The sequence below is a fragment of the Aphelocoma coerulescens genome, chromosome 15 (genome assembly GCF_041296385.1).
Source record: "Aphelocoma coerulescens isolate FSJ_1873_10779 chromosome 15, UR_Acoe_1.0, whole genome shotgun sequence".
NCBI lineage: Eukaryota > Metazoa > Chordata > Aves > Passeriformes > Corvidae > Aphelocoma > Aphelocoma coerulescens.
In genome coordinates, this window is record NC_091029.1 from 8,044,433 (window position 1) to 8,070,274 (window position 25,842).

The window sequence follows — 25,842 nt, forward strand, 5'->3', positions numbered from 1 at the left end:
GGGAGCTGACAGCCCTACATTGGTCAGCCAGCTCAGTGGTAGGTCAGGCCATACTCATGACACCTCTTCTTCCTTTTAGATTCACCTAATCCTTGCTTTCCAGGACTGGGGGACTCTCCCACCAGGGGCCGCAACTTGCACACGACTGAGGAGCAGTGATTGCACCACACTGCCTGCACTGGGCAGCAAGAGCAATGGCTTGTGGCACACCCAAGGCGCATCCAAACCTTCTTAAGATAACAGGAGGTTTCACCAGTCCTTCCACACCATAAACCACAATAGTTGCAAGCAAGCCCTTTCCAACTCCCATGAATTCTCATGGCTTGGAAAACCCTTGTCTGAGGGCCACAGGCCACACGGCCACCAACCACAAGCATCTTCCGAGGGCACATGGAAATATGCTGTGTCCCACTGCACCAAATCAGAACATTCTTTTGAGCTGGGATCACAGATGAAGTCAACAATGATTTGGTTGCGACAAAACCACAGTGTTGTTCGTGGCCCCAGGAGCTGTGCTGACAGTGCAGAGAGGAACAAGGAACTACTGTCTCCTGAGTGCCTTGAGCTCTCACACATCACACATTCCCTCAGGACTGGCAGCCAGGGAGGAATTCCAGTCAGAAGGCTAAGCCTGACAACTCAGAGAGCAGATTAGGAGAAGAAAAAAAGAGTATATCTTGGCTACAGAGATCATTTTAAGGCTGAGTGGCCAATGCTATGGCTTCCAAAATACTAAAGGATTGTCGACTGGTCCCAGACTCAGCCTCTCCTGTCCCTCCTAGAGATGCTCATCTTTCATCCTCAGAGTCACCAAACCATAAATGACAGACTCATTTGTGTCCTTCAGATGTGCCACATGACACACCCAGAGCTGTTGGCTCAGGCTGGTCTGTGTCCAAACTTCCCAAAGACAGCCAAGCCAATCTCGTTTTGCCCCTGTTCTTTCTGTTCACACTCCTCTGTCCACACAGCTCCTAGAAATGCCCAGTGTAAATCCTGGCTCCTCCAACAAGAAATCGGATGTACACCGTCCTTAAAAGAAGAAAAACAGCACACAGGACATCTCATGTGCAGTGTGCAGCAGAGCTCAGCAGGGAAGATCTTGGCACTTCCAAGATCTAGAGCAAATCCAAAGTGTTTTCTTCCACTGGCACCTCTAAGCTCCTCTCCAGGCAGGCACCCGCAGCAGCGGCTCGGGGGGTCAAACTGGCTGTAGGATCCAGGTTTCTGAGTGTCAGAGCAGAGCTCTGCCCAGCCCCAACCTGCCAAACAGTCTGCAAGGGCAACACAGGCTTGGGGTGCACCAAGTCCTTCCCACCTCACAGACCAATTCTTTGTCAAACTGTGACAGAAGTCCCCCACCTGCAGGGGAGCTGTTTTCTGGCAGAGATGCTATGGCCTAGGGACTGCAGTGCTCAGGCTCCATCCTTGGTGAACAACCAGGAGCATGTCATGGAAGGAAAAAATCTTCATCCTGATCCAGACAGACACTCTTGAGCCAGGCAACAGGGTCCCACAAGGGATGCACCCAGCCAGCCTGGCCTGCATGGAAGAGTGGTGAAACTGCATATCCGTAGCTTGGCAGGGTCAGCACAGTCACGTAATATCAGCATTTATGCCTTTTCCTCTGAAGCAAACTAAGCTACTTTCAGAATTCCCCACAGAAGGGAAATTTTCTTCCTGGCTGTTTTCTAGGATGAAGGGAAGGGCAGTCCCAGAGAAGCTCTTTGCTCAAGCTGAACAGGAGCAGCAGCAGGCAGCAAAACCCATTCCCAGCTTGGACCAGGGCAGTGGAAGCTGAGGAACAGCAGATATCCTCCATGCAGGTGCATGGCTGGGAACCTCCAGGACTCAGTTACCACCTTCTTCTCCTGCTGCCTCCTCTCCCACTATAAGGAACATCAGTGCTGACTTCAGACAGATGAATCTCACAGGAATCGCAAGGTCTGAACTCCGTTGCTCCATCACCAGCAGAGCTGCACACTCACCGTGAGGCTCCTGCTGACCTGATCCAAGGGAAAAAGCCTTGCTGATCTAAACTCTGATGAATAATTTAACCTCGAACTTGTGAGCAAGGCTTCATGTAAGCAGCTTCTGGGAGCATCAGAGCCCCAATGCTCTAGCCAGGCTTCATCCTGTGAGGCTCAGGAAAAAGCAAGATACCAGACTAGAAATGCAGAAATCCCAACACACAGGATTAATCCCCTGTATGTTCAGTGCCACAAACAATCTGCACAGCAGCCAGATACCATATTTTCTTTTACCTATCCCACAGGTCAAACTTTAATTTCCGCTCAAGGATCACTGCTGCTTTGTCACATAATCCTCCAGCAATCTATCAAATTCCATTTCAAAGGTTTATTTATGCTCCCTGCTTCCACTTGAAGTGCCTCGTGCTTCCCAAGAAGCACTGTGTGACTCATGCCATGCCTCCACTTCCAGCTCTTAAAAAGGAGCGACGACCGTAATTTGCCTCTTGCTTGTTTAAACTCGTGATTTGCTCTGGAGCGAGTTCACAGCACTTCTCACACCCAGCTCCTCATTTAAGGTAATTTGCACGATATAACAAACTGGGCAGACGTGGAGCTGGCTGGATGTCTTCCAGCAGCCCCTCGGTCGCTGCCCGGATCTCTTCCAGCAGCCCCTCGGTCGCCGCCCGCTCCCCTCCGCGGGACCAGCCGCCGTGCGGTACCGGCGCGTTCCGCGCGAGGGAGAAGCCGGCCCGCGCAAGGGCCGTGCTCGAGCGGGGAGCGCCCAGGCGGCTTCCCCGGCCAGGGCCACACAGAAATCAACGCGCAGGTCAAATGTGCCGCCCTCGCTGCTTCCTCCGGTTGCGAACACATTCCTTAGCACAGGACAGAGGTTTCCAAATTTAGCCTGTTAAGACAGAAGGAGAAACCAGGTGGTGCGGCAAGGTCTGCGGCAGTCTCGGCACTACTGCTGCTCATCTCTCCCTCTGATTCATCCTCCAGCTCTGCAGCACAAATCAGGCTTAAATAGATGCCCGGCCTCTCATCTCAAAGGTACAGCTGGGAAAACCAGAGAGAGGCAGAGCAGAGCCCTGCCAGTCCTGGGAAGCCAAGAACAACGTTTGGGAGACAAACAGGTACACATTGCTCTGGGGCACAGAAGCTGGCTGGGCTGACAGCAGTTTGGTGGAAGAAGATGGAAAATATTGGTGATTTATCCTCTGAAATGGAAAGGCACTGCTTCTTCCAGCTCCCAGGTTCTCCATCCAAATGACAAGAACATCAGTTTTGGAAGTTCTTGATGCATGTTAACATACATGAATAGGAAAAGGTTGGGGACAGGATCCTACAGAAGGTGCAGTTTAAGTTACAGGTAGTGGTCCCAATCCTGCGATCCTTACTCACCGAGTAGTCCCTTTGAAATAGAGACGACTGCTCACGTGAGTAAGGGATGCAGGATCAGGCCTGTCTACCAAAGAGGCTGAATCCTGAACCGGAGAGGACATCACGGCCTCTGAGCATTGTCAGACACCCACGCCTGGCCCAGCAGGAGCTAATCCAACGGCATCACAGGGGAAGACAGTCCAGGCTGGGGCATCACACCTGCAAACAGCACACTGAGCACAGACCATGGAGAACAAGGCAGTGGACAAAAAAAGATGCTCCACTCAAGCAGAAATTCTCCTGATTCATTCCCAGTTTACCCATCTCATGGATACTCCCAGGCCTGCAAGGAGATCTTTCTTAACCCTGCTGTCCTCCCAGCAGGCCCCTGAAAACCGAATTGGGAGAACAAAAGCCCACTCTCTTGGGTGAACTCCCAACCTCTATCTTCCAGCAACAATTAACATAACTTTAGGAGTAGCTGATGCCCACGAGAGAGGAGAATAAGCCCACTCAGCTCACCAAATAATTTTAAATTCCATTAATTAAGGGGGGAAAGGCAGCTCTCTAAAGCAACCTTCAGTTCTGGGAGGCACCCAAGGAGACAAAAGCCAGCCTCAGACTGTGTGAGCAATAACCCCGAAAAGCTCTGCAGAACAAGGAGGTAGAGGCACCTTCTCCTTCCTAGTGGGTCTCCTGCAGGTCTCCCATCAAGCACTCAGAGGCCAAGGCTCCAGCCACACACCCTCCCTTCCCTGCTGTCAGCTGCCCCAGCACACTCAGTGACATGAAGCAGAGTCCTTGTGCATGTTGACATGGCAGAGGCACACAGGGACTTTCACCTTCCTTCCCTCCCTCACCCTTGGGCTTGCAGCCCCAGCCCACTTGACCGAGATGAGCCTGCTGAGAGGGAGCCATGCACTCACCCTCCTCCCTTTGCACCAGCACAGCTCTGCCTGTGCTCCACCTCCATCTCCACACACCACAGCCATACCTGGCTGTGAAGTGCCATCCCTTGGAGCCTAGCACAGGCCAGTGTTCCTGCTGAAAGCAGCTGTGTGCCTTCCAGTCTCCCCTGGCTCGCTCTGATGTGTGCTGGACCATCTGCTACCCCAGAGGGGACCCCCAGGAGCCCATTTCCCAGCCCCGCCATAAAAACAGTCTGGGCAAACGTCACTGCCCACATCAGTCTGCCCAGGGCTGGGCCCTGTGTCGGGACTAGCATCTGTCTTTGCAGATGGATAATTAGATTCTGTTTCCATTTCCTTTCCCCTCCTGATGGTTTCTCTGGCTGGCAGTTCCCCCACAGCCCTGCACAATCCAGCAGCATTAGTCAGAGGAAAATTCTGCTCCCTTCCTCCCCAGGATGTTGTTCTTGGTTCAATATGAACAGCAGAATGAACTGCATGATGATTTGAGTGCTTCATTGCAGTAGCATTTGTCCTTTTCAGCCTGGCAAACACAGGCTTCCCTCCCATACCTGCACCCTGCCCCTTTTCCCCAAGTGTGATGTTGTTGGCCATTGGAAGCAATTAGCTGATCACCAGGAATAAGCAATCAGCTTGACTGGAGTTGCAGCACACCTCCAATTTATGAGCAATTGTGCCAAACACTCCTTTTGGGCAGGGCCTAAAGAAGCGTACCTGATTCTCAGCCATGGTGTGAGATGCTCTCAGAAAAAGATCATAACACCCTCCTGCAGGAAACCTGAGAAAGAGATGGAGCAATGATGAAATTGGGGTAATTTAACACAGAGCTGTCTCTCAGAGCTCCCAGACGAGGGGAGGATTGTGTTCCCAGATGAAGTATCCAAAGAGATCCTCACTGAGCATACAAGATTGTCTGTCCTCCCCTGCCACTAAGAAATGGCTTTCTGGGAAGCAGGACTGATACTGAAGCCCTAATGGTTGCACAAGCATCCCCAGGACTGCAGAGATGCACAGACACATCAGCTCCACCTGACAGAGAGGACTTATCCTGCTGGGATCCACAACTTTCCCACAGTTTTTCCCTCACAGGAGATGTACAGACTGAAGTTTTCAGAGACAATCTGTCAATTCTGTCTTCTTGTACCCTGTGACATCCCGTGTTCTCCATGGGCAATGTCCTGAATCCATGCAGAGTACAGACCTCACAGCCCTCCATCGCAAGCCATCGAGACTTCCAGAAGCTCCGCATCACTGCGTGCACCTGGCTGCAAAACCCAAACTGCCTGCTCCATGCAAGGGGCTTTGAAATGCCTTTCAGAAGATTCCAGGAGCTTGCAGCTGACTCTCTCCCCTGTGATCCATGCCAGCCCACTGCTGGCTGCCCACCAAGAGCTGGATGGAGTGTTACCCAGCTGTGCCAGGCTCGCAGGCCACGAGGCTGAGACACTGCAGCCATTGAGCAGTCAGCACCTCTTGCACCATTTGGGGCCTGGCCAGGCTTCCCAGGGCCTGGCACACACCGGTGCCCACGCCGGATCACAGAGGCAGCAAGGCGCGGGGTTCCCAAAGGGCATCGCAGCCCCAGCTGCCCGAGGAGGTGCCCAGCACAGCTGTGTTGTGGGCCACAGACACAGCTGTGGGACTGCCCAGGCAGATACAGAGCCTGGCAGTTTGCCACATGAATGAAGAAGAAAAGGTAAGGGCAGCAAGGCAGCTGGGGACCAGGATTGTTCCCCACTTGCCTGCGGTTGTGCAGCCATCCAGCATTCACATCAGCTCCTTGTACCCTGCCATTGCAGACACTGAGGCCGTGCCTCAGGGGGAGCTGTCAGAATAATCAAAAACGGAATCAAGAAATGCTTTCCAACACCTTTCTCTCCCCTTCTCCATCACCTACTTGCTCCAGCAAACACCAAGCCTGGTTACACCTTTGCTGCACAACTCACCACTTCCCTCTGCCCTGCAGTGTGACTGGAGATTCACATTTTATGTGATGATGGGAGAAAACTTCAAGTCACAGAACATCTAAATCAAACTGTGCTGTCAAAGGGAATTTAAACAACGTTTCTTCCAAGATGAAGAGTAATAGTCAGTAACTGCTGAGTGTTGCTTCTCCTTATCAGGGAGATGGTGACCAGTATGGCAAAAATAAGACTAGTTGGTCAACTACTAGTTGTAGTGAAACAGAGCAAAGGACCTTGCATGAAGAAGTATCTGGCTCAGAATCTCAGCAGGGATTGTGTCAGATACTAGGGCTCCCCATGCTCTTCTGTAATACAGGTGTGAATTGCAAGGTCTGGAACCCACAGTAAGGATGACCAACCGCACAGATCATTTACCAAGACTGATGGACACTGACAGGTCCCAGTGGCTCTGCAGTACCCAGATGAACACCCTGGCTGAGGCTGCTGCAGGACAGTTTGCCAGGCTGGGGGGCCGGCTCAGCAATCTTGGTGCTCTTTTAGGGAGGGGCAGTAACAGGCACCCCAACACAGAGCCAAGAGCCAGCACACCCCACCAGCACAGCAGCCTTGTCTGCTTCAGCCCAGCCCCAAACTTCATTAGCAGTTTTACAGCAGTGAGAGATTCCTACTAACCGCTGAGATGGAGCCATCTGTTTCCATTTATGTGCTGGCTCACAGGAGCAGCTACACAGCAAAGGACTCTAGAGAGGGTCTGCTCTCCTGAGCACACAGGGAGTGAACAGCCAGCCAGTTGGGACAGAGGCTGAATTCACCCTCCTCAGTGACCTAATACCTCCCTTCTGCAAAGTGAACGCCTGAGAGGCACTGCAGCCCTCCCCCTTTGATTTTGTGACCAAGCTCCATCATATATCCACCTCCAGGCCACTTCCCTGAAGGCACAGAGGACTTGCTCCCAAGCACAACTACACCAAATTACTTCCCTGAAGGCACAGAGGACTTGCTCCCAAGCACAACTAAACCAAATTACTGCTCTGCATGGCACCACAGAGAGGAGGGACTGATAAAGCTGTTCCCTCATCTCTTGGCCGGCCCTCTCATCAGTGGCAGATTCCTTTTGGCTTTAAGCCAGGATCCCTAAATTAACAGCTGCCAGGCCCTTTTTTTTCTATATCAGGGTCCTGCAGAAATCACATTGTGCAAAGAAATATTTACCCAGACACCTTTTCCATGCATTCATTTTTATATACATGCTGCTTGGACCAATCATGTACCCAGCTGCAAAATGCACTAGTGGTGCCTGTGCAGCACAAAAGCACAGGGAGTGGAGATGAAAATGGCAGCAGGTACCATGGGAGAGTCTAGGCAGCTTCCAAAAACAGTAGGAGGAAGAAAGGGAAAAAAACTGGGGACACCCTGTGTGGGGAGGGCTACAGAAGTATTAGTCCTGTCTGGCAGCTGAACTTTGGGATGACTTTGCCACCTTGTTTTACCAGTCACACCTGCTTTGTGAGGGCAAATAGTCTTCTTGCTCAACAGGAGGTTTCATACTATAAAACAGATTGCTTAATTCTTGGCAGTTTGTGTTCAGCAACTACCCTTTTCCTGTGTTTGCTGCTTCCTGAGTACCCATTTTTTCAGAGTCAGAAGAGACATTATGCTCCTCTCAGCCTGCCCATGGGCCCTGCAATTTCCTTCAGAGATTCCTTCCATTTGGAAGAGCTGGTGCCTGTGGTGGACTCATGACAACAGCAGAGAGCAGCAGAACAAGTACTAAGTTCTCCTTTCCTTCACAATAAAATCTTCCAAGTCTTGACTGGAGAGAGCAGAACTGAGTGTTCCTGGAGAACAGTGCTCTTGGGTGAGAATGGATGGAATACCAGGACATAGCATGAACAAAACATAGCAACAATAGCACCCTGTGATACTGCAGTAGCAGCAACCGGCTGGACAAAACTGCCACGAACCCAAAATCCTAAAGCATGTTACACAGCTTTGTGGTGGGATCCTTCCCAACATGATCTTGTCCTACTGCCCCAATCCCATCACCAGCTTCTCTGCCCCACTGTGTTTTTGATTATCTCACCTCCAACCGCACCCCTCTGGAGAGGGCAACTCTGGATCACTTGGCAGGCTCCACCATGGCTCAGCCCCACATCAACATGGCACTGATGCTGCAGCCAGAGGTGGGAGAGCAGCCAGACCTTAGGTCCATTCTCAATAGCTGGAAAAGAGCTTTCTCTAAAGTGTATCCTCCTGCAGCCTGCATGTCTGGTGTAACAGCCCGAGCACAGGAGCTTCCCTTGCTTCTCCAATTTGCCTTTGCTTTGCTATCACATACTGTCAAGCTGTCCCACTCCGCCCTGCTCCACTGAAATCTTCCCAGGAGACATTTCTCCTCAAAGCTCCAGATGAGTGACATTGCCATCCTGGTCCATTACAGCCCTGTCCCAGTCACCCTGAGGCCGCTCCCGGGGACTTAGTACATTGCAGAGAGCACACACAGCTTCAGCCACAGAGCACAGGGCTGCTGAACCCGAGAGACCAGGGGAGTCCTGCCTCCTGCAGTTCCCAGCCCACCGGCAAAGCTCTGCTCAGGCAAGCAGCATCTGCTGCCAAGACCTCGCCCAGTGAAGGAAGAACCAATGACCCTGCCCTGATTCGGGGGAGGGCCTGAGCAGCACAGCAGGGCTGGGCACAGAGCCCTGCTTTACCATCCCAGCTCCAGAGCTGACAAACCTCCCACCAGAGGCAGCGCCTGGTACAAAGCCTCATTTGTTCCCGACACACGAGCCCGCTCCAGGCTGCCGCCGGGACACATCTTTATTGCGCCCTCCTGACTTCAGCAACAGGCAAGGCTTGGGGATAATGGTCCCTTTCTGGGACGCTGCTGGGGCTCACACACAGAGGCTGCAGATGCAGGGGCTGCCAAGGTCCTGAGCCCTGCCAGGCAGTCACCACTGACAGCAGCACAAACCTCTCTTGGGGCTCCACTGACCCAAACTCCTTCTCAAAGATGTGGCAGAGCTCCTCTGTCACCCAGCCAGCGCCAGTCACCTGTCATTGCACTTCAGTGTCATGGGCACAGCTGTGAAATGCTGAGCAGAGGGGAAAAGAGGGACATTTTTAACACAAAATCCTTGTTTGTCCACGCACTTTGAGATTCAGTTTCATCACGTACAGGCATGGAGACAATTCTGAGGCAGGAAGGAGGAAAGTGGGACTGCAAACTCTTGTCCTCACTGTGACATGGTCACAACGGGATTCATTTTCAGTCCCTGCTCCCAGTGCAACAGGGAAGAGGGGCAGGAGGGCTGAAGAAAGTCTCTTGCTAAATCCCACGAATGGTTAAACTCTCCTTATTTAGCAGTGGTGGGAGGGGAATTTATCTCCAAGAGTCTTGATGTAACCTGGGACAAGGCCAAAAGAAAAGCAAATTCTTCCAGTTAATTTATCCCCCTCCAATACTGCCTACCCAGCTACAGGGAGTTTCTGCAGCCACACAGCCACAGAGACATGAGAAAAGACTGCTTTTATTTTCCCAGCCGTAGCCTACCACAGCCCAGCATCTCTTCAGCTTGAGCTGGAGCCAGAAGACAACTAAGCTTAAGGGGAAGTGGCTGGACACTCCCACACAGCTTGTGAGACAGCACTTGGAAGTTGTCCTTACTGAAAAATATGGATATTTACTGAAGTCCAGAGCTGCACCTGGCAGACCAGCTCCAGGATCCAGAATAGAGCTGGGCTTGCTGGACACCAGCAGAGTCCAAAGACTCCAGGCTCCAGCTGTGCAACAGAAAATCTTGGCCATCTCAAAATAGCAGACATCAAGGCAGGAAGAAGGGCCCTTTGCCATGTCAGGAAGCAGAATTATCTGGTAGCTTCTGCAAGCAATATCTGTGGTCTCATGAGCCCCTCATCACTATCTGGACCTGCAGCTGACACCCCAGCTGGCTCCCACCCCATGCTCCAGATCCTCAGATCTCCCAGATTTCTCACTGACATCTTGGCTCCTAAAAAGCAAAGCCTCCAGGAGGGCTCTGATTCCCTTTTCCACTGATCCATGGGGCCTTCAGATTCAAAGAACCCAGCGGGGACTCTTCCATGTATGCACATACCTTCAGCACCTTTCCACACAGCACATGATCACACTTAGCATGTTTTCCAGCTGGGTACAGCTCAGCACCCTGCAGGACAGGGCTGGACTTTTCATCAGAAACTAACTGCTCAGATATGTGACACGTCCAGCTGTGTTTTTCAGACTCTGCTTCTCCCTCCTACTTCCCCCCACTCTAGTATGTAGAAAGATGAGAACGGAAAGATAAAAACCCCCACATCCATCACCCACTTCCCACCCCCTCGTACAGCTGCACCCCTGGCCATGCCCAGAGCAGCCCACTGGGCAGGAGGCACAGGGCTCTCCTGGAGTCTCAGCCCCTTGCCTGCATCATTCAAAGAGCATCATAAGCTCTGGCTGGGCCTCCAAACACTGCTCCACCTCAGAGCTGGAGACGGATGAGGTCACCTCCAGTCTGAAATCACTTCCGTTCTCAAACTGCTCCCAAAATTGTGCCACAGATTAAAAAGACTGGGATGGGTGGGCAGGGAAACCCAAACCAATGGAGCATGTGTCCCATTAAGAGCTCAACACTTCATTTATCTCTGCCTCCCAGTCGACTGCCATCCGAGCCCTCCACCCTCCCTCCTTCCCCTGCAAGAACAAACCCGGCAGAAACTGCTTTGAGTTAACAGCAGGGTATGGCACAAGCTTCACAGGACTACACTCAACCCCCAACTCCCCAAATCCAAACCCAAGCAGAGCAATGGGGAGAAATCACAACTTGGTGTTGTCAGATGAGCTCAGCCTCACTGCTCTGCCTTGTGCCAGCTCCAACTGCTGACCTCCAACTGCAGCAGCCCAACTCTATCTCCCCCCCCCCCCACAGTATTGGAAATGGTTTGTACGGGCAACGCAGCACTGAGCGCCAGCACCACAACCCTGTGGTTTCTCCAGCACAGCACCATTCTCCGCTGTACAAGTGGCCACACTGGCCAAGGTGGCAGCAGGATTCTCCCACCTGGATCAGACAGCACAAATGCCTGAGGAACCAGACTGAGAAAGGAAAATGAGAATTCAAGTCACCAGCACAGGGCAATCCTAAGGAAAAGAGCCTTGTAGTGGTCACACTTGGCCAGGAGAAACCAGGCTGACAGTTTAGTGGCATTCTTTTAAAAACACATTGACCACAGATGAATCAGTGTCTCATTCTTGGAAGCTCTAACCCGACCGCAGTACCCAGCAGTGCCTCAGGCAGTAACGGCCACCACGCATCACTGTCATACACACACACTCCTACACAGTCATGGGTTTTTCCCCTCACCCCAGACTTTGCTCAACACAGGAAGGCACCCAGGTTTTGTGGGTCTCTTCCAAAATTCCCAGTCTCACTGCAATGGCAGCCATTGGATGGGGCCATTTTGTCAGCAAATGCAGCTGCTGTGAACCATACGCTGCTTGGAATCCAACCCAGCTGCAGCCCCTGCACAAGGCCTTGGCCTCACTGGTGACACAGCAGCCACTGGACAAAGCAATGCTGGGCATGACCCCACAGGGTGATATGAGCTATTTCAAATGCAGTGGATAGAGGAACAAGGGGCAGAGCATGCTCGAGTGCAGCTATGGATCACATGCTGCATAATTTTAGACTTCCTTCAAGCAGGTGGAAGACTGGATTGTGTGTGCTGCCAATACTGTGATAGTTTCTTTGGCTCACACAACAACTTTGGGGCTGAACAGCAGGAGAAGTACAGCATGACTGCATCGCCCAGAGGGCACTTTACTCCTCAGCCTCTTTCCAGAGGCCAGCCCTGGACAACAACCAGTCAAAACTGCAATGACCTTTCTTTCTTGTGGGCTTCAGCCCTTCTAGAAGCAGTGGGCACCAGAGAAGGGAACCTCTCTCAACCCCTGGCACCAGGCATGGACCTGGGCTGTGCATGTAGCTCCTCTTCAGCATAGACTAGGAATAAATACACTGCAGGACAAACAGGTTTCAGCAGAGGAAGGAGAAGGCTGTTTCCCACCTGGCTGCATTCCCACCAGGTTCTTTCTACCAGTTTTGGCTTCACACCTGTAACTCAGTAAGATGCCAGCAGAAGTCATCAACACAATGAGAACCTGGTGGGGAAGCAACTGCCCAACAGACAGGCTGCCTTGTTGGGGAGATGAGGAGCCACAGACCTCCTACACAGCAGTGCCTGCGAGTTCCCAATGGGAGAGCTCCAACAGCAATGAGGGGAGCAGGGCGTGCTTCACACCCACTGCCCTGAGAAACACCAACCACTACATGGAAGGAACAGGTCTGAAGTTGAACATTTGGGCTAAAGGGAATCCTGAGGCTCAAGTGCCTCTTGGGAAGCTTTAGTTGTGGTGTGATTGACTCACAGGGGAGCAGAGCCGCTCCTTCATCAAAGTATGCTGTGTATCCCTAAAAATCATGGCCTCCAGACAGAGCTGTTATATCCTGGGCTTCAGTTCTGCCACCTTTAAGTAGAGAGAACTTCACTGCAAACACCCACACCTGCCCTGGCTGGGCCAGTGATGTCTGCTGAGCCCTTAAGAATACAGTGCTGGAGAGCCCTGAAGAAGGGTCATGCTCTTCACCCTGCATCCAGACACCCTGGAGAGCTCCAAGCCATGTTCTCTGTCCCCTGCAAAAGATATCAACACTGCAAAAGATAAGAAAAGATCTGCAAGAGCAAAGCCTGTGTGAGTTTTCCATGCTGTGACAAGTCTTGGTGAAGCAGAGTCAGGCACATGGAAGCACAAGGCCTCAGGGCAAGCACTGCCTAGCTCCTCAGCCCTGGATTTGTCACCCAGAGAGTGGACTGCAGTCAGCTCCATGCTCCCGGAGAGCACATCCCTATATCAAGGTGCCTTGCCAGAGCACAGAGGCGATCTCAGCTGCAGAGGGCTCGTGCTCAGCACACAAGACAACTGCCAGGCACACAGAGCAGTCAGAAAGCAGCACAGCCACTGCCATAAACAGTGACTATCCACTAGCCAGTTCCTGCCAGGGAGACACAGGAGAGCTTTAAGGAGAAGTCCAAAGGAAAATAAAGACGACAATTTTCAAACGAAGGTGGGATGAGGTTAAGAGCATTAATCCACAATGGAGCATCTCTGCTGAACAGATCCCTAAAATAGAAGCAGCACTGTAAAAGTTTCAGTTCCAATACAGAAGCCAAAATGTTAGATGGCTCTGTCACTCCTGAGCACAGCCATGATCCTTTCACAGAGCTTCGACTCCGATTTTTTTGAGGCAAAGATGAAAAGGGCCATTCAGAGCAGCCTGGAACATACCTCTTGCAGTATTTTCAGTTATTTTCCTTCACCAACCCCTTTCCTGGACCTAATCCATGGACCACAGCACATGAAAGGCAACTGTAAGCCTGGCACCAGGTGTGTAAATGCCGAGGCAGCAGCAGGCTCCTCATGGGAGATGGTGAAAGCTCTTGCTACACAGCAGCTTAGATCAGAGAGGGATGGTGGGGGGAGAGTGGTGACAAGGCTGCTCACCAGAGCCAAATTTATAAAAATACAGGAGGTATCTAGCTCCTCTTAGTTTCAAAGGAGTTGGGCACTTTCATCTGTATTAAAAGAAGGCTGGCCTTTGGTTCCTATTATTGCAAATTGCCTAAAAAATTTTCCTTTTAAATATCTACATTGTACAATGGCCTTTGTGGAAAAGCTTATGTTTCAGCCTATTGCCTTTCATCTCTACACCACCAACCCAGACCAGAGGAATGTGTCAGCTCCTTGGTTAATCTAGAATGTGCTGACAATTTCAGAGGCACTGCAAGCAGGATCACTTAATTTGTGGTAGGAACAGCCCACAGTTCTGGGCTGGCACAGTGGAAAACTGCAAGGCTGTGGTACAGGAGAGGCTCCACAGACACCATTGCCATGCAAACACTCAATAACCCTGCCACCATGTCACAAGGCCCCATCCTTCATACCAGGAGCAAGAAGATCAGACCTGATGTTATGATCTTCCAAAAAAAAAAGGCACTAGGTTTACAACCCAACTCTGCAATTTTGGCAAATCTCACCAGTGATAATTCAGTATAAAATACTACAGCAAGACCAGGCAACCCAATTTGACCAGGACAGATGTGGAATATGAGTCTTGTCCTGACAAGGTCTCAGGGATGGTACTTTCTACTGAATTCAAGACTGCCATTTTGCCTCTCTCCTCATCAAAAATTACAGCCTTAGGAACAAACCTTAGCATCCAACTGGACTGCAGGAGACAGAGACTAAAGCCCCACATCTTGCAGAGGGTTATTGAAAGACAGACATTCAAAAGTGCATGCTCTACTCCTCCTAAAATCCTTTCCACCTTAAGATAACAATTTCTTCCCTGAACAACTGAGGAAAAAAGAAATCACAAAAGGTTAGTGCCCCGAGCTGAATAACTACTGTCCTTGCATCAGGACCACAGCCCAATCATTTAATAAACAGGGTTCTCCATAACATCTGTTCTTTGCAGATAATATCACTGTGACACTGGTCTTTGCTGCTATTTCAGTCTTGATTTCCACTGTAAAGTTTATCCAGTCAGAGTCATCAATATATGCTCTACTTGCCCTGTAGCAAAACTGTTATCAGCAACTCACTAATACAGTCCTGATTGTAAGGAAAAGATAATTGTGGAATCCTCCCTCCTGAGAATTTTTCTGTGGTATTGCCAATTTCATAAATTTCTTTCTGGGCTCATCTGAAAATAGCAAAAATGGTAAAGTACATGAGATGTAAGATGAGAGATGCTAACATAGCAGGTACTGGAATAGCAGAGTTCATGAAGATGTCACCTTTGGGGTGATTACAGTGGATTTCTAGAAGTCAGAATGAAACCAGATTAAAAAGATATTAGAGAAGACAGAAAGTCATTTGACTGTAAATTCTGTAGCTGTTGGACACACAAGGGGCAGCAACACACAATGTTAGAAAGAACTTGGAAGCAATGGAGTGGAAAAAATTGCATTTGCTAGACCGTGTTTTCCTATGAGGCAACCCAAAGGAAATGGAAACAGCCACACAGGTAAGGCAGAGCAGCAAGGCAGGGTGGGGAATGCTCTGCTCAGTCGATGGGTTAGTGGAGAGCCAGCATCCTCATGCAATGTCAGCTCAAGTGACAGCCACAACAGGCCAAGAGTAATTTGTCACTCACACCCCTTTAACGTGAACTGGGTGCAAAACCAGATTGGATACCCACTAACAGCTCTTGGGACTTGCAGCACAGCGTGAAATCAAACCTTTATATGTTTTAAGAATCCAAAGATAACTATCTTCAAGCAAAGCCTGGAACCAATGTCACATGCAAACTGAGGAGGGGTTCTCTTGGGCTCCCAGCCTGGGCTCTGACTTGCCAGGCCAAACAGCAATCTCTTGGGATGTATTTTCTGGGATTTATTTTCTCAGATTTATTCTCTGTGTGGGTTCTCATCCCACTGCCCCTTGCAGGCTTTTCAGTCTCATTTATAAACCCCTGCCTTGAAAAGACAAAGCAAGACCTGCTTCCTCTTCTGAAGAAAACACATGCTGGCCTATTACTGCAGGATGCCAGCCAAGAGGTGGGTGGATGCCTTAATTATTTTATTTTTTGAAAAATAATAAAGAAAAATAGTTATTTGTCATGAAGGAAAATCCCTAATCAACTAAGGAGCAAGCTCTAAGTACCCAATACACATGGATTCACTGGAGCCACAAATAAGCTCAGCCCTCAAGCATATGCAGGGTGTCTGAGGAAACGAGAGCAGAGGTCTCATCCAGGTACTTCCTGGACATCCACTGTCATTAATGTCATGATAAATGGGATCTGAGACCTCCAAAATGCCCAATATGTGCTGTGAGCTCTACCTCTCAGGGACACACTTTAGTACCAAACATACCCAAGTGCAAGATGCAGCACAGGAACAGCTCATGGGAAGAAGCATCCACACACTTCGCAAAGAACCAGAAGATGGCTCATCATGCTTTCAGACTAACAAGCCCCATGATATCCCTCATTAGCAACCCCAGGCACACACTGCACTGCTGCCACATGAGGGGCAGCTCCAGTAACACCATCACTTGTTTACAAAGAGAACAATTCCGCTATTGTCTGACACCTGCCCATGACAGTGTGACCACGGCAGGAGCAGGGAGATGTTCGAATGACACTGGGCATTCAAACGAGGCAGCAAAACGACTGGCACTGGCTGGAACGTCTGAGCAGCTGCTGAGGACCAGCCCTACCACCTCAAACAGAAAGGCTTTCACTGACATTAATGAGAGCTGCAGCAGATAATGCCATCCCACAACTCTGAGATGGCAGGCAGCCTCTCCATTCGGTGACTGGCAGGCTGAACAGAGCTGGAACTGAGGGACAGGAATGCTGGGCTCCATCCAATTGCTTCTGGTTTACTCCAGTTTCTGTGAGGTCTAATGCTGTGAACCTGGTGTGAGCCAAGCATGGTGGGGCAGGGCAGATGAGGCTTATCCAGCTGACAAGAGGACATGCTCCTGCATGTGATGGTCATCAGGGTCCCAAGCAGGTGCATGTGGCATTACTAGGGCGTACAGAGCAAACAAGCTGACCTCCGTGGGCCTGCTCTGAGCCTCTGAAGTCTGAGCCCCAGGGCTGTTGGCAGACTAGACCTGATCCAGAGGGTCCAGCTCTCAGTGAACCTGGAGTGCTTCCCAAGCACATGCCTGGATTAACTGCTCTGTAAAAGCACCAATTCTGCTAAATGACTGTCTTCCCCAACACCCACTTCCCTCATAAATACATGCTCTGCCAAGGGATCCTTTCAAGGGGAGGGGAGCTCCTTAAAGCAGCTGAACCGCACAGGTATAAACCTCGGGACAAGACACGAGCAGTTTCTCTTCTGCTTGCTACAGCTTCAGTGCACTGCTCCAGCTGCATCACAGGAACCATCTCTGAGAGTCAGGACTGCAAGAACAGCTGCTGGGGGACAAGAGATCGTCCCTGACAGCATCTCTCACTGCCCCAATGACACATTCCTGCTCATCTTGGACCTGTGCAATCACAGCGAGGTTTTGCTGCAGACCAGCTCCATCTCTTGCATTAACTCCTGCTGCCTTGATTCAGCCTACTGTCTACAAAACAGTGCAAATACCAGCTCCTGAAGGCTCTGATGCTTCTTCCATTACTGTCTGATCCCAGCTGGCACCAGACTCCCTAAGCAGCAGGAACCTCTGAGAATCTATAGGACCTTAAAAGCCATAAATCTCCCTGACACTTTTGACAGCAGGTCTTGGGCAGAGGGAAATTATTATTGGTCCAGATAAGCGTTTCCAGTACTGCCTACCCACATTTCCAGGACTTCCTATCACTTGCAGAGACTCAGGAGAGCTTTATACCAAACAGCACGCACAGCCAGGGGGACTGTTCATAGGACAGGCAGATGCCTTTGTGACTCACATTTCACCTGAATATATAATTAATGTAATATGTAATTTATTTGAAAATAAAAGTGGATGTAAGACTGCAGGATCTAAAGAGACTACATGTGTGTACATATCACAGCAAGAATGAGCTCAGTGTGTCAGGAAGGATTAAAATAGTTCCCACACTGAGGAAACAGCCAGGAGACATTACAAAAAACTGAAAGCAAAGTGACTTGCCTGGGAAGTAATCTTAAAAATAATTGTAATACAAACTATAGCAGTAAAAGGCCCGGCTTGTGCTCTCGTGTGTGTTCACACAGCTTCATGTACCAGGGGTCTGCAAGGAAAAATGAAACAATCACTGGAGCTGCCATGGGCTTTGCATCACAGAAAGCAGAAGGAAGATGTTAAGCCCTTGGAGCCTCTTTTCCCACAAGCTGAGTGGATCTCTTTCCCCTCCCTTGCTTCTGCACTGAGAACGTCCAGAGGTCAGTGGGACGGGCTCACTCCTCATGGCCAGTCTCCAGGAGCTAGCACTCATGATCCTGTGGTTTATTTGCTCAGCCTGCACTCCCAGCTCCCAGTTTCCCTGCCAGGAGTCATTCTGGGAGAACGGCACCAACTGCGTCGGGTGGGGTCAGGCAGAGACGGGCCATCCCAGCTCCATACACACACCCTGGACACATTGGATAACAAGCTCCAAGACAATCAGGGCACTCCCAAAGAACCCCGGAAGAGCAAAGGGCTGAGCCGCACAAAGCTCAGGTCTCCCTCTCCTTGGCACCGAGGGGTCACACAGCACAGGCAGGGTCAGGCAGCCGCTGCCCCTCTCTCCCCAGCAGGAGTCAGGGCAGGACGAGCACGCGGCTGGTACTGCCAGCAGCCACCGCCACTGTGCAGAGAAACAGCCCAGATTTAAGAGCTGAGTGAACTTCTAGTAAGGGCTTCCCACCTCTGACTGACTTACAACTACACTGGCTCACACCCCACAGAGCCCCAGGCTTGCATGAACCACAGCCCAAGATCCCTCCACTGCTACATTTCCAAGTGTTAACCCTGAGTCTCCCTCGGCCCTGGCTGCCATGGCACGGCACCAGGCTGGGCAAGCCGAGGGCTCCACAGCTGTGTCCAGAGAGGTCTCTGCCACCCTGAGCATCCCCACACTGCCCAGCACAGCTACATCCCTCTTCCAGAGCTCAACTTCAGCCTCAACTTCTCTTATTTCTTTTGACTTCAGAAGTGGACAGCTGTACTCAAGCCAAAAACTAAACAATTCTCCTCCCCCTCTTGGCGTTACACCCTTGCAGATGCTTGTGCAGGGTTTCACTTCCTCTTCAGCTCTTGGCCAACACTTAGCCAAGCTTTCCTCATTAGCAAAGCAGTCCCTGCATCTTTTCAGCACACTCTCCTTTCAGCCATCCCCAGCACTTGGCTGCTGTGATGTCGCTGGGGTACCAGCCTTGCGGGCAGGGAGTGAGGACTGAGGGAAGGGATAGCAGTGTAGAGCTGAATGTTAGCAGGTCATAACAGATTTCAATTAATGCACTGAAAATACAAAAGAAAAGGAATTAAGAATATCACCCCATTCAGTCCTAAAACAAAGACAGCTCTAACTTAAGTCAGGAGCAACAGATCTGTTCCACTTCCGGCAGCCCAGCCCCTATGGTCAGCACTGTACATCCAAATCTTCCCTCTCAGCATGCAGTGCCGCCTTCCACTGTTCATGCTGAACAGTGTTTCTGGAAAACCAAGTCATGGATGAACAGCAGCACACATACATACTGATGAGGAGCATATGTTCTGGCATCTGATTCCAGCACCACACACAAATCCAGCTCCTGAACACTTTTGTGGGAACAAGATGACTGCAAACCTCTTCACAGCTCCAGGGACAAATCTCTGGGAGAAAAGGAATGTGTAACAGCAGACAAACATTTTTTCCTGTGCTTCAAGGCTAACCACACTGTAGACATGCACACACAAAATCTAGCCCCTATGGGAATTATTCCAGTATGCTATGAAACAACTTGCAGACACTTCACAAACATCTGAAGTCATACATGTATTAAAGGTGCCACACATTTCTTTTATGAGTAGAGCATTACCCTGTGTGGTTTCACTGTCACAGGGAAACCTCTGCCTTGCACAAGAAGGGGACAAACACTTAAGTGTTGGTCAGGCAAGAAAATGCTACAGGCAAGCAAAGAATGCACCCTCCAGCTCATACTCTGCTATCCAAGAAAAAAGGTAATGCAGAGCCCACTTGAACTGGAAGAGAAATGGGAATGGGAGAGGAACCCTCTCGACTTAGCCAAGAGGTACCTCAGCAAGAAGTAGCTGAAGTATTAAGGATGGAGCCAAGCTCCCCAGGCTTGGTTTCAGCACATATGAGCAGTAACTGCAGCACGGTCATAGGAGCCACCACTGTGGGGTGTCCCAAAACAGCTGGGGAAACCCCTACAACCGAACATTTAAAACTAATTAGGCAAAGCTCTAGAGACACACAGCAGGCACCCAGCCTGGCCTGGTATAGCGACCAACCAGCTGGCTGAGATGGAATCTCCTCTGGATTTCCAAGATGTCCATTTTATTGGGTATTTAATGAACAGCACCTTAGATTGAAACAGGGCAATATGGGTTCTAGAAGACACTGAATTCCACCAGTTGTTTCTCTCTCTTGACTTGCCTTTCCTCAACTTTCCCAGGGAACTGTCATAACACAAGCCCCTTACACTTATTGCTAGAACCATCAAATGAAGAACAGCATCAGCATGAAGCCAGTAACATTTTTGAGAGCGTAAGTGGTTGTAAGAGACTCCTTGACTCTGGAGACTAAAAGCACCCAGGGACTGCGTTTCTCCTTTGTTCAAATGGCAGCAACATTTTCCCCTCTGCAATTGCAAGCCCTCTTTTGCAAAGCCCCAGCAGTCTGCAACCCAGCAGCTGAACAAGCATCACCAGCACGTCTTGGGGTTAAATGAAGGTTGTTCCTACTTCCTTAACACCAGCAAGGATCATGTCCTAACATCTGTTGAACTTACACATTTGGTTAGTGTGCCTGGAACAGCCCTGCACAACTCTTACAAGTGCAGCAGAATTTTGGAGTTGCACACAAGTAGCTGGGCAGGGAAATTGAAGTGACAAAAATCCTGTGCAGGAAGCACTTACTTCTCCTTTCCATAAACTGCAGATTGATACTTGCACCGAGAGGGCTGAACCTCTCCCCTGCCCTGCACTCACAACTGTTTCATCCATTTGGAGCATAAATAATGTAAGAGAGACAGCAGCAGCAGGAGGAGACAGAATCTGTGCCCAGCTCTCCAGTAGTTCCGTTTCACCATGAAGTCCATGCACTGACCTCTTTTTAAAGCCCTTTTACAGGTAGCCAAGCAGACAGAGAATGGAAAAAAAAAAAGTCCAAGTGCCCAGGATAAACTTCGCTTCCCAGCCCAGAACAGCCCATCTGTGATACAGGGCCTCCTGCAGCCAGGCTGTTTAGACAGATGCACAGCAGAAAGACAGGCAGGGCTGAACCTCCTGACCTTCTGCAGTCCCAGCCCACTCCCAACACACTCTTCTGAGCACTGAGCCTCTGCCCAGCTCGGAGGGCAAGGGACCAATGCTGTCTTTTGAAATGGGCCAAAAAAAATGAATGAAACACACAAGGCTTTTCACAGAGAAGTAAAAGCTTCCACTCCTATGCTACATCTGGCCAAGATATACTGGGACATCAGAAAAACAAGCAAGGATGTGCCACTTTAAGAGTGTTTCCACTATTTACCTCCAGATTCTGTGACTAATTTGCTACTCCCTTTCTGGCAGGCGCATCTTGGTAGCCAGGATGCATGACCAGGGTTGGAAAACACAGAGGTTGGAAGAGACATTAATGTGGGGAGTCAAAGAGAAACAGCCTCACCCAGGGCAAGCTATGACACAGTGAGAGACTATCCAGATGTGGTGAAATATCCCATTAGACAGCTGCAAATATAATTTTTGCTTTCTCCAAGGGGGAAAAAAAAGCCACCTCACCACAACCACCCTGAATTGATACAGAGCAGGAACACAGATCCATACTGCTGCTTTCAATGATTCAAAGAATCACAATTATAAAATAATTGGTTTAATTCTGAGAAAATTAAAAAGTCAGTGGTAGTCTGTTCTCCTTCCAGGTTCCATACTTTTCTGCACAAGCAAGAACTTTCCTCTAGTCACAAGACTACAAGAATTGTTATTGTAAGAAAAACATTTAGGTGAAAGATGGCAATGCCACAAAGGTACAGTGCAGGTACAAATCCTCCAAGCTACTCCAGCGGAGAGTTTGGGGAGATTGTGTAAAGACTAAGGTCTGCTTGTGGTCTTTGTTGCACAGTTGCTGTACAAGAGAACCTACCACTCTGATTATACTTCTCATCACATGCTTCACAAAACTCAGCTAATCAATTTTCCCCACATAGGTATCTACATAGAAATTGAGGTTCACATTAGGTCCTGTTCAACCAGCTCAAGGCACAAGGAATCACCACTTTTCCCTCCTCTTAATCTGCTCTTGGTCATCAGCAGCTGCCTGCAGTAGAGCTGTCCTCAGTGTGACAAAGGCATACTCTACAAGTACCTCAGGTGCCTCAGCTCTATCCAGAGTGCAGCTTTTCAGGAGATACACTTTCCTGTAAGCCCACCTGGGCTTATTTCTCCATAAGCATAACAGAGAAAAGGAGAAGGCAGTTCAGCACACTTCAACAGGGAACTGGGGGATTTCCACCAGCCAGTGTTCTCTGGTAGGCAAGGCTGGGGTTGAAAGCTGACCTTAAAAATGATGCTCTGTGTTGGCACAGTTGCTATTTTAGATAGAAGACATCTCTACTGTTGCAATATCTGCTGTTCCAGGAACAGATAGAAATCTCTGCTCCACTTTTTATAAGAAAAAAAAATCAAAGGAGTCTGAATGAAAGTTTTTAACATATAAAACCCAGGTTCTCAAAAACTGAAACACAAAGGCAATGAATTCAGTTCTCAATGACTCACACTGAAACCACTCCTCCAATCAAACTACCTTTTACACACCATCTTCTCTATACACAGCTCCCCACATATATTTTTACTGACAAGCAGACCACTTCAAAATATGTTCAAGTAGAAAAAAAGGGCTAAGCTGAATGCAAAAGGCACAGCCCTGTAATTTCAAACCCACTGAAAGAACTGGATCCACCAGATAGTCTCTGCTCCCACACCCAAACAACTTTGCAAGTTGATGGGGTGGGGAGAGATCAACTTGGGAAGGAGAGGTTCCCATCCTCCTGATTTAAAAAGAAACAATGACTTCAAAGAACATTAGAGACATGAGCCTGAATGAGCAGGAGCCAGCTTCAGAGACACGGCAAGGTAACACCCCAAACACACACACGCCAACAACACGAGCTAGGAGGCATGTTCTGGAGGAGTGTGCCAGGAGACTCCAGTTGAACCAGGTACTTGGGAGGTTTCACCTTTACTCCTCCCACACCAACACCTCTGGCTTTGGCAGAGCGTCCATCTGCTGCACTTGCCCTGTTTGGTTCTCAAGTCAATACTCTTGACAAATTGCTGGGTTTCCCTACCCAGGGCCTATTCTTCTGCTCATGGGACGTTAGTCATTGCTTCATTTCCTACCCAGCTTCACCATGAGAATCCCTCCTAGTGATCCAGTGGTAAATAAATTGCTAGGAGAGAAACCATCCCTCTCCAAGAGGTGCTGAACTGAAGTATAATAAAACTGAGGAGCTTGGTGTCACCAGGCAACCTGCCACAGAGCTCCAAACCAGCCCAAGCTCTTAAACAACAACCCTTCCCCTGGGAATACTGGATGCTCTGCACACAGAGACTGGTATGAAACCTCCACTGACTTCTGTAATTAAGAGGTCATTCCTTGGAAATCAGAGAGGTGGAGAATCTACCGTTATTTTTTCCTGATGAATGGTAGTAATTAGGAGCCCAGCCTGCAAATCAGAGTACCCTGAACCCAGACAATGCATCAGCCCTGACCATGCTGTGAGGGAGGATGAAGACATATTCTTTGACACCACATTGTTCCATTCTATGGACTCGGTAAATCATGAATATTATTAAGACTTTACCAAAGGTAACCCTACTTACATGCAATCTATTGTACTGCCCTCTCAGAAGTTCACTGCATTTCCCAAATATTCATTATAAAATAGCTTTTATAATAATTTTTGAAAAATTAATTCAGACAAGAATCACAGCTTTAGTAAATCCATTAAATTGTTATCTGCTGTCAGATGCAAGAAGACTGGAAAAAAGTGTAAGGAAGGCACAGGAAGAAAAATCCTCCTCTTAAAAAATGCTAAACCAAAATCATTTTATGCTTTTACATGTTCACTTCAATTTTAACAGATCGCTTTGTGTTCACAGCTTGGTTTCCCCTTTCCATCCACAAGTAACAGGGCTGGCCCAAATCCATAATGAACTGTGCTCTGTCATGCAAGACCCACTCTACACTCAGCATAAGACACGCAGATACACACACACCCCCTCCACACTGGAGGAAAGACCTCCTCTGCTCCAGCGGGAACTGCACTGTCCTGCACACACAGGCTCTTTGGGGTTCAGACTCCAGCCCACCTTTGCCTATGCAGTGTGACAAGGGCCTTCAGGAGTTATGATAATATCTACAACAGACTCCTCTGATCTCTACTTCACTTCTTCCCCTAGGGAATGCACAGAAAGGAGCCTTATACATAACCCGCTTCCCTCTTAATTTAAAAACATGAACTGAAGAACAGCATGTTTCTGGGGAGGTTACAAAGCTTCTCCCCAGTTCACAGCTTACACTAGATGTTCCATGATGTCAGAACACATTCTGGATTGCTTTCATCCAGAAACAAAAGAAGAATTAACAGCAATACTCACAAATAACTACAAAATAACTAGCAAAATTTCAAGTACCTTGGGAAAAATGCAACTGGTCATCCCATAATCCCATTACCCCTAGATTCACTTTGTTCTTCTCATCACTGCAATCAGCAGCTCACAAAAATGCACAATGCCAAGTCTGCATTATATAGGGAAACACCATCTCTTGCCATGACCAGGTGAATACGCAAGCTGCTACAATTCTAGTTTGCTTTTTTGTGGCCCAAAAAAGCTGTGCAGTACTAGGGTCTTAGCAGGCAAGGTGTTTGCTTCACACAGAATTGGAGCCTCAGAGAGACTGGACCCAAAAGCAAGTGTAAGCCAGGCTGGGAATGGGTGAGATTCTTCCCATGCACTGCTCTGCTGTGTTAACCATCACTTCCATCCCCACCCTTGTGAGACAGAAAGGCTCTTCCATTTACAGCAGATGTTGACTATATCATGATGACGGGTGCTGAGGAACACACGGGACCCTGATAACCTCTTACCTAAGCATTCAAGCTCTGCAGAAAAGGATTCTTCTTTCCAAACACCCTAAATGGTGCGTACACCAAGTACCAAATAAACAAAAAAACCTGTCGATGTCATCTGATTGCATCACTCCTCCTCTCTCTCCAGGACTCAAAGGCATGTCTCCAAATAGCTATTAGCTTCGCAAAGCAAAACAGATGTTCCCTAACACCCAAATCCTGGCCGCCTGCGAGGTGCCGATCGGCTGCAGCACCAAGGAGCGGCAGGGACCGGGGCTGTGTCTGCGCATCTGTGCTGCGGAGGGCAGACGGATGGGAGACGTGCTCCCAATACCCAAACGCCTCTGCCGGTCCCGCGCTGCCTTTCTCCATCCGAACCCGCTCGACACACCCAAAGGCAGCGACAAAAAAGAAACCCAAGCCAAAACCCGGGGGGATGCGGCAGGCAAAGCGCCTATTTCCCGGATGAATGCAGCCAAGCCGCCGCTGTGCCCAGGTAGCTGCCGCATCCCCGCGGAGAGCCGTGCCCGGCGGGAGCCCACCTACCTGCTTCTCCTCTGCGGGGCGGCGCGGCCAGGACGGGATGCCCGCGGCGGGGACCGGCAGCGGGGAGAGAAAAGGAGAGAGAGTGAGGCGAGAGGGACGCGCCGGGCCGCGGGGCGGAGCGGCCGCGCGTCCCCGCCGCCTCACCTGGGTTCACCAGCTTGCTCTTGTACCGCATGCCCGTGCTCATGATGCCTCCCCGGAGCGACAGCCGAGCCCGTGTGTGCGAGGGTGGGCGGGGGACTGAGGGAGTGCGAGCGG

At 49.8% G+C, this 25,842-nt stretch overlaps 1 protein-coding gene across 2 annotated transcripts in view; it reads right to left on the reverse strand.

Annotated features, from left to right (window-relative positions):
• SEPTIN5 (septin 5) overlaps positions 1-25,644 on the reverse strand; it is a 42,603-nt gene extending 16,959 nt beyond the window's left edge. The window contains exon 1 of one of the 2 annotated variants that reach the window (XM_069030607.1): positions 25,585-25,644. Coding sequence is in view for 1 of the 2 variants with exons in the window: in XM_069030605.1 (XP_068886706.1) it covers positions 4,997-5,011 (15 nt within the window). In the remaining variant the exon portion in view is untranslated. Of the gene's footprint in view, positions 1-4,996; positions 5,058-25,584 lie in introns of those variants that run through there. The other variant, XM_069030605.1, reaches the window with a different exon arrangement.
• Between the last annotated feature and the right edge of the window lie 198 nt (positions 25,645-25,842).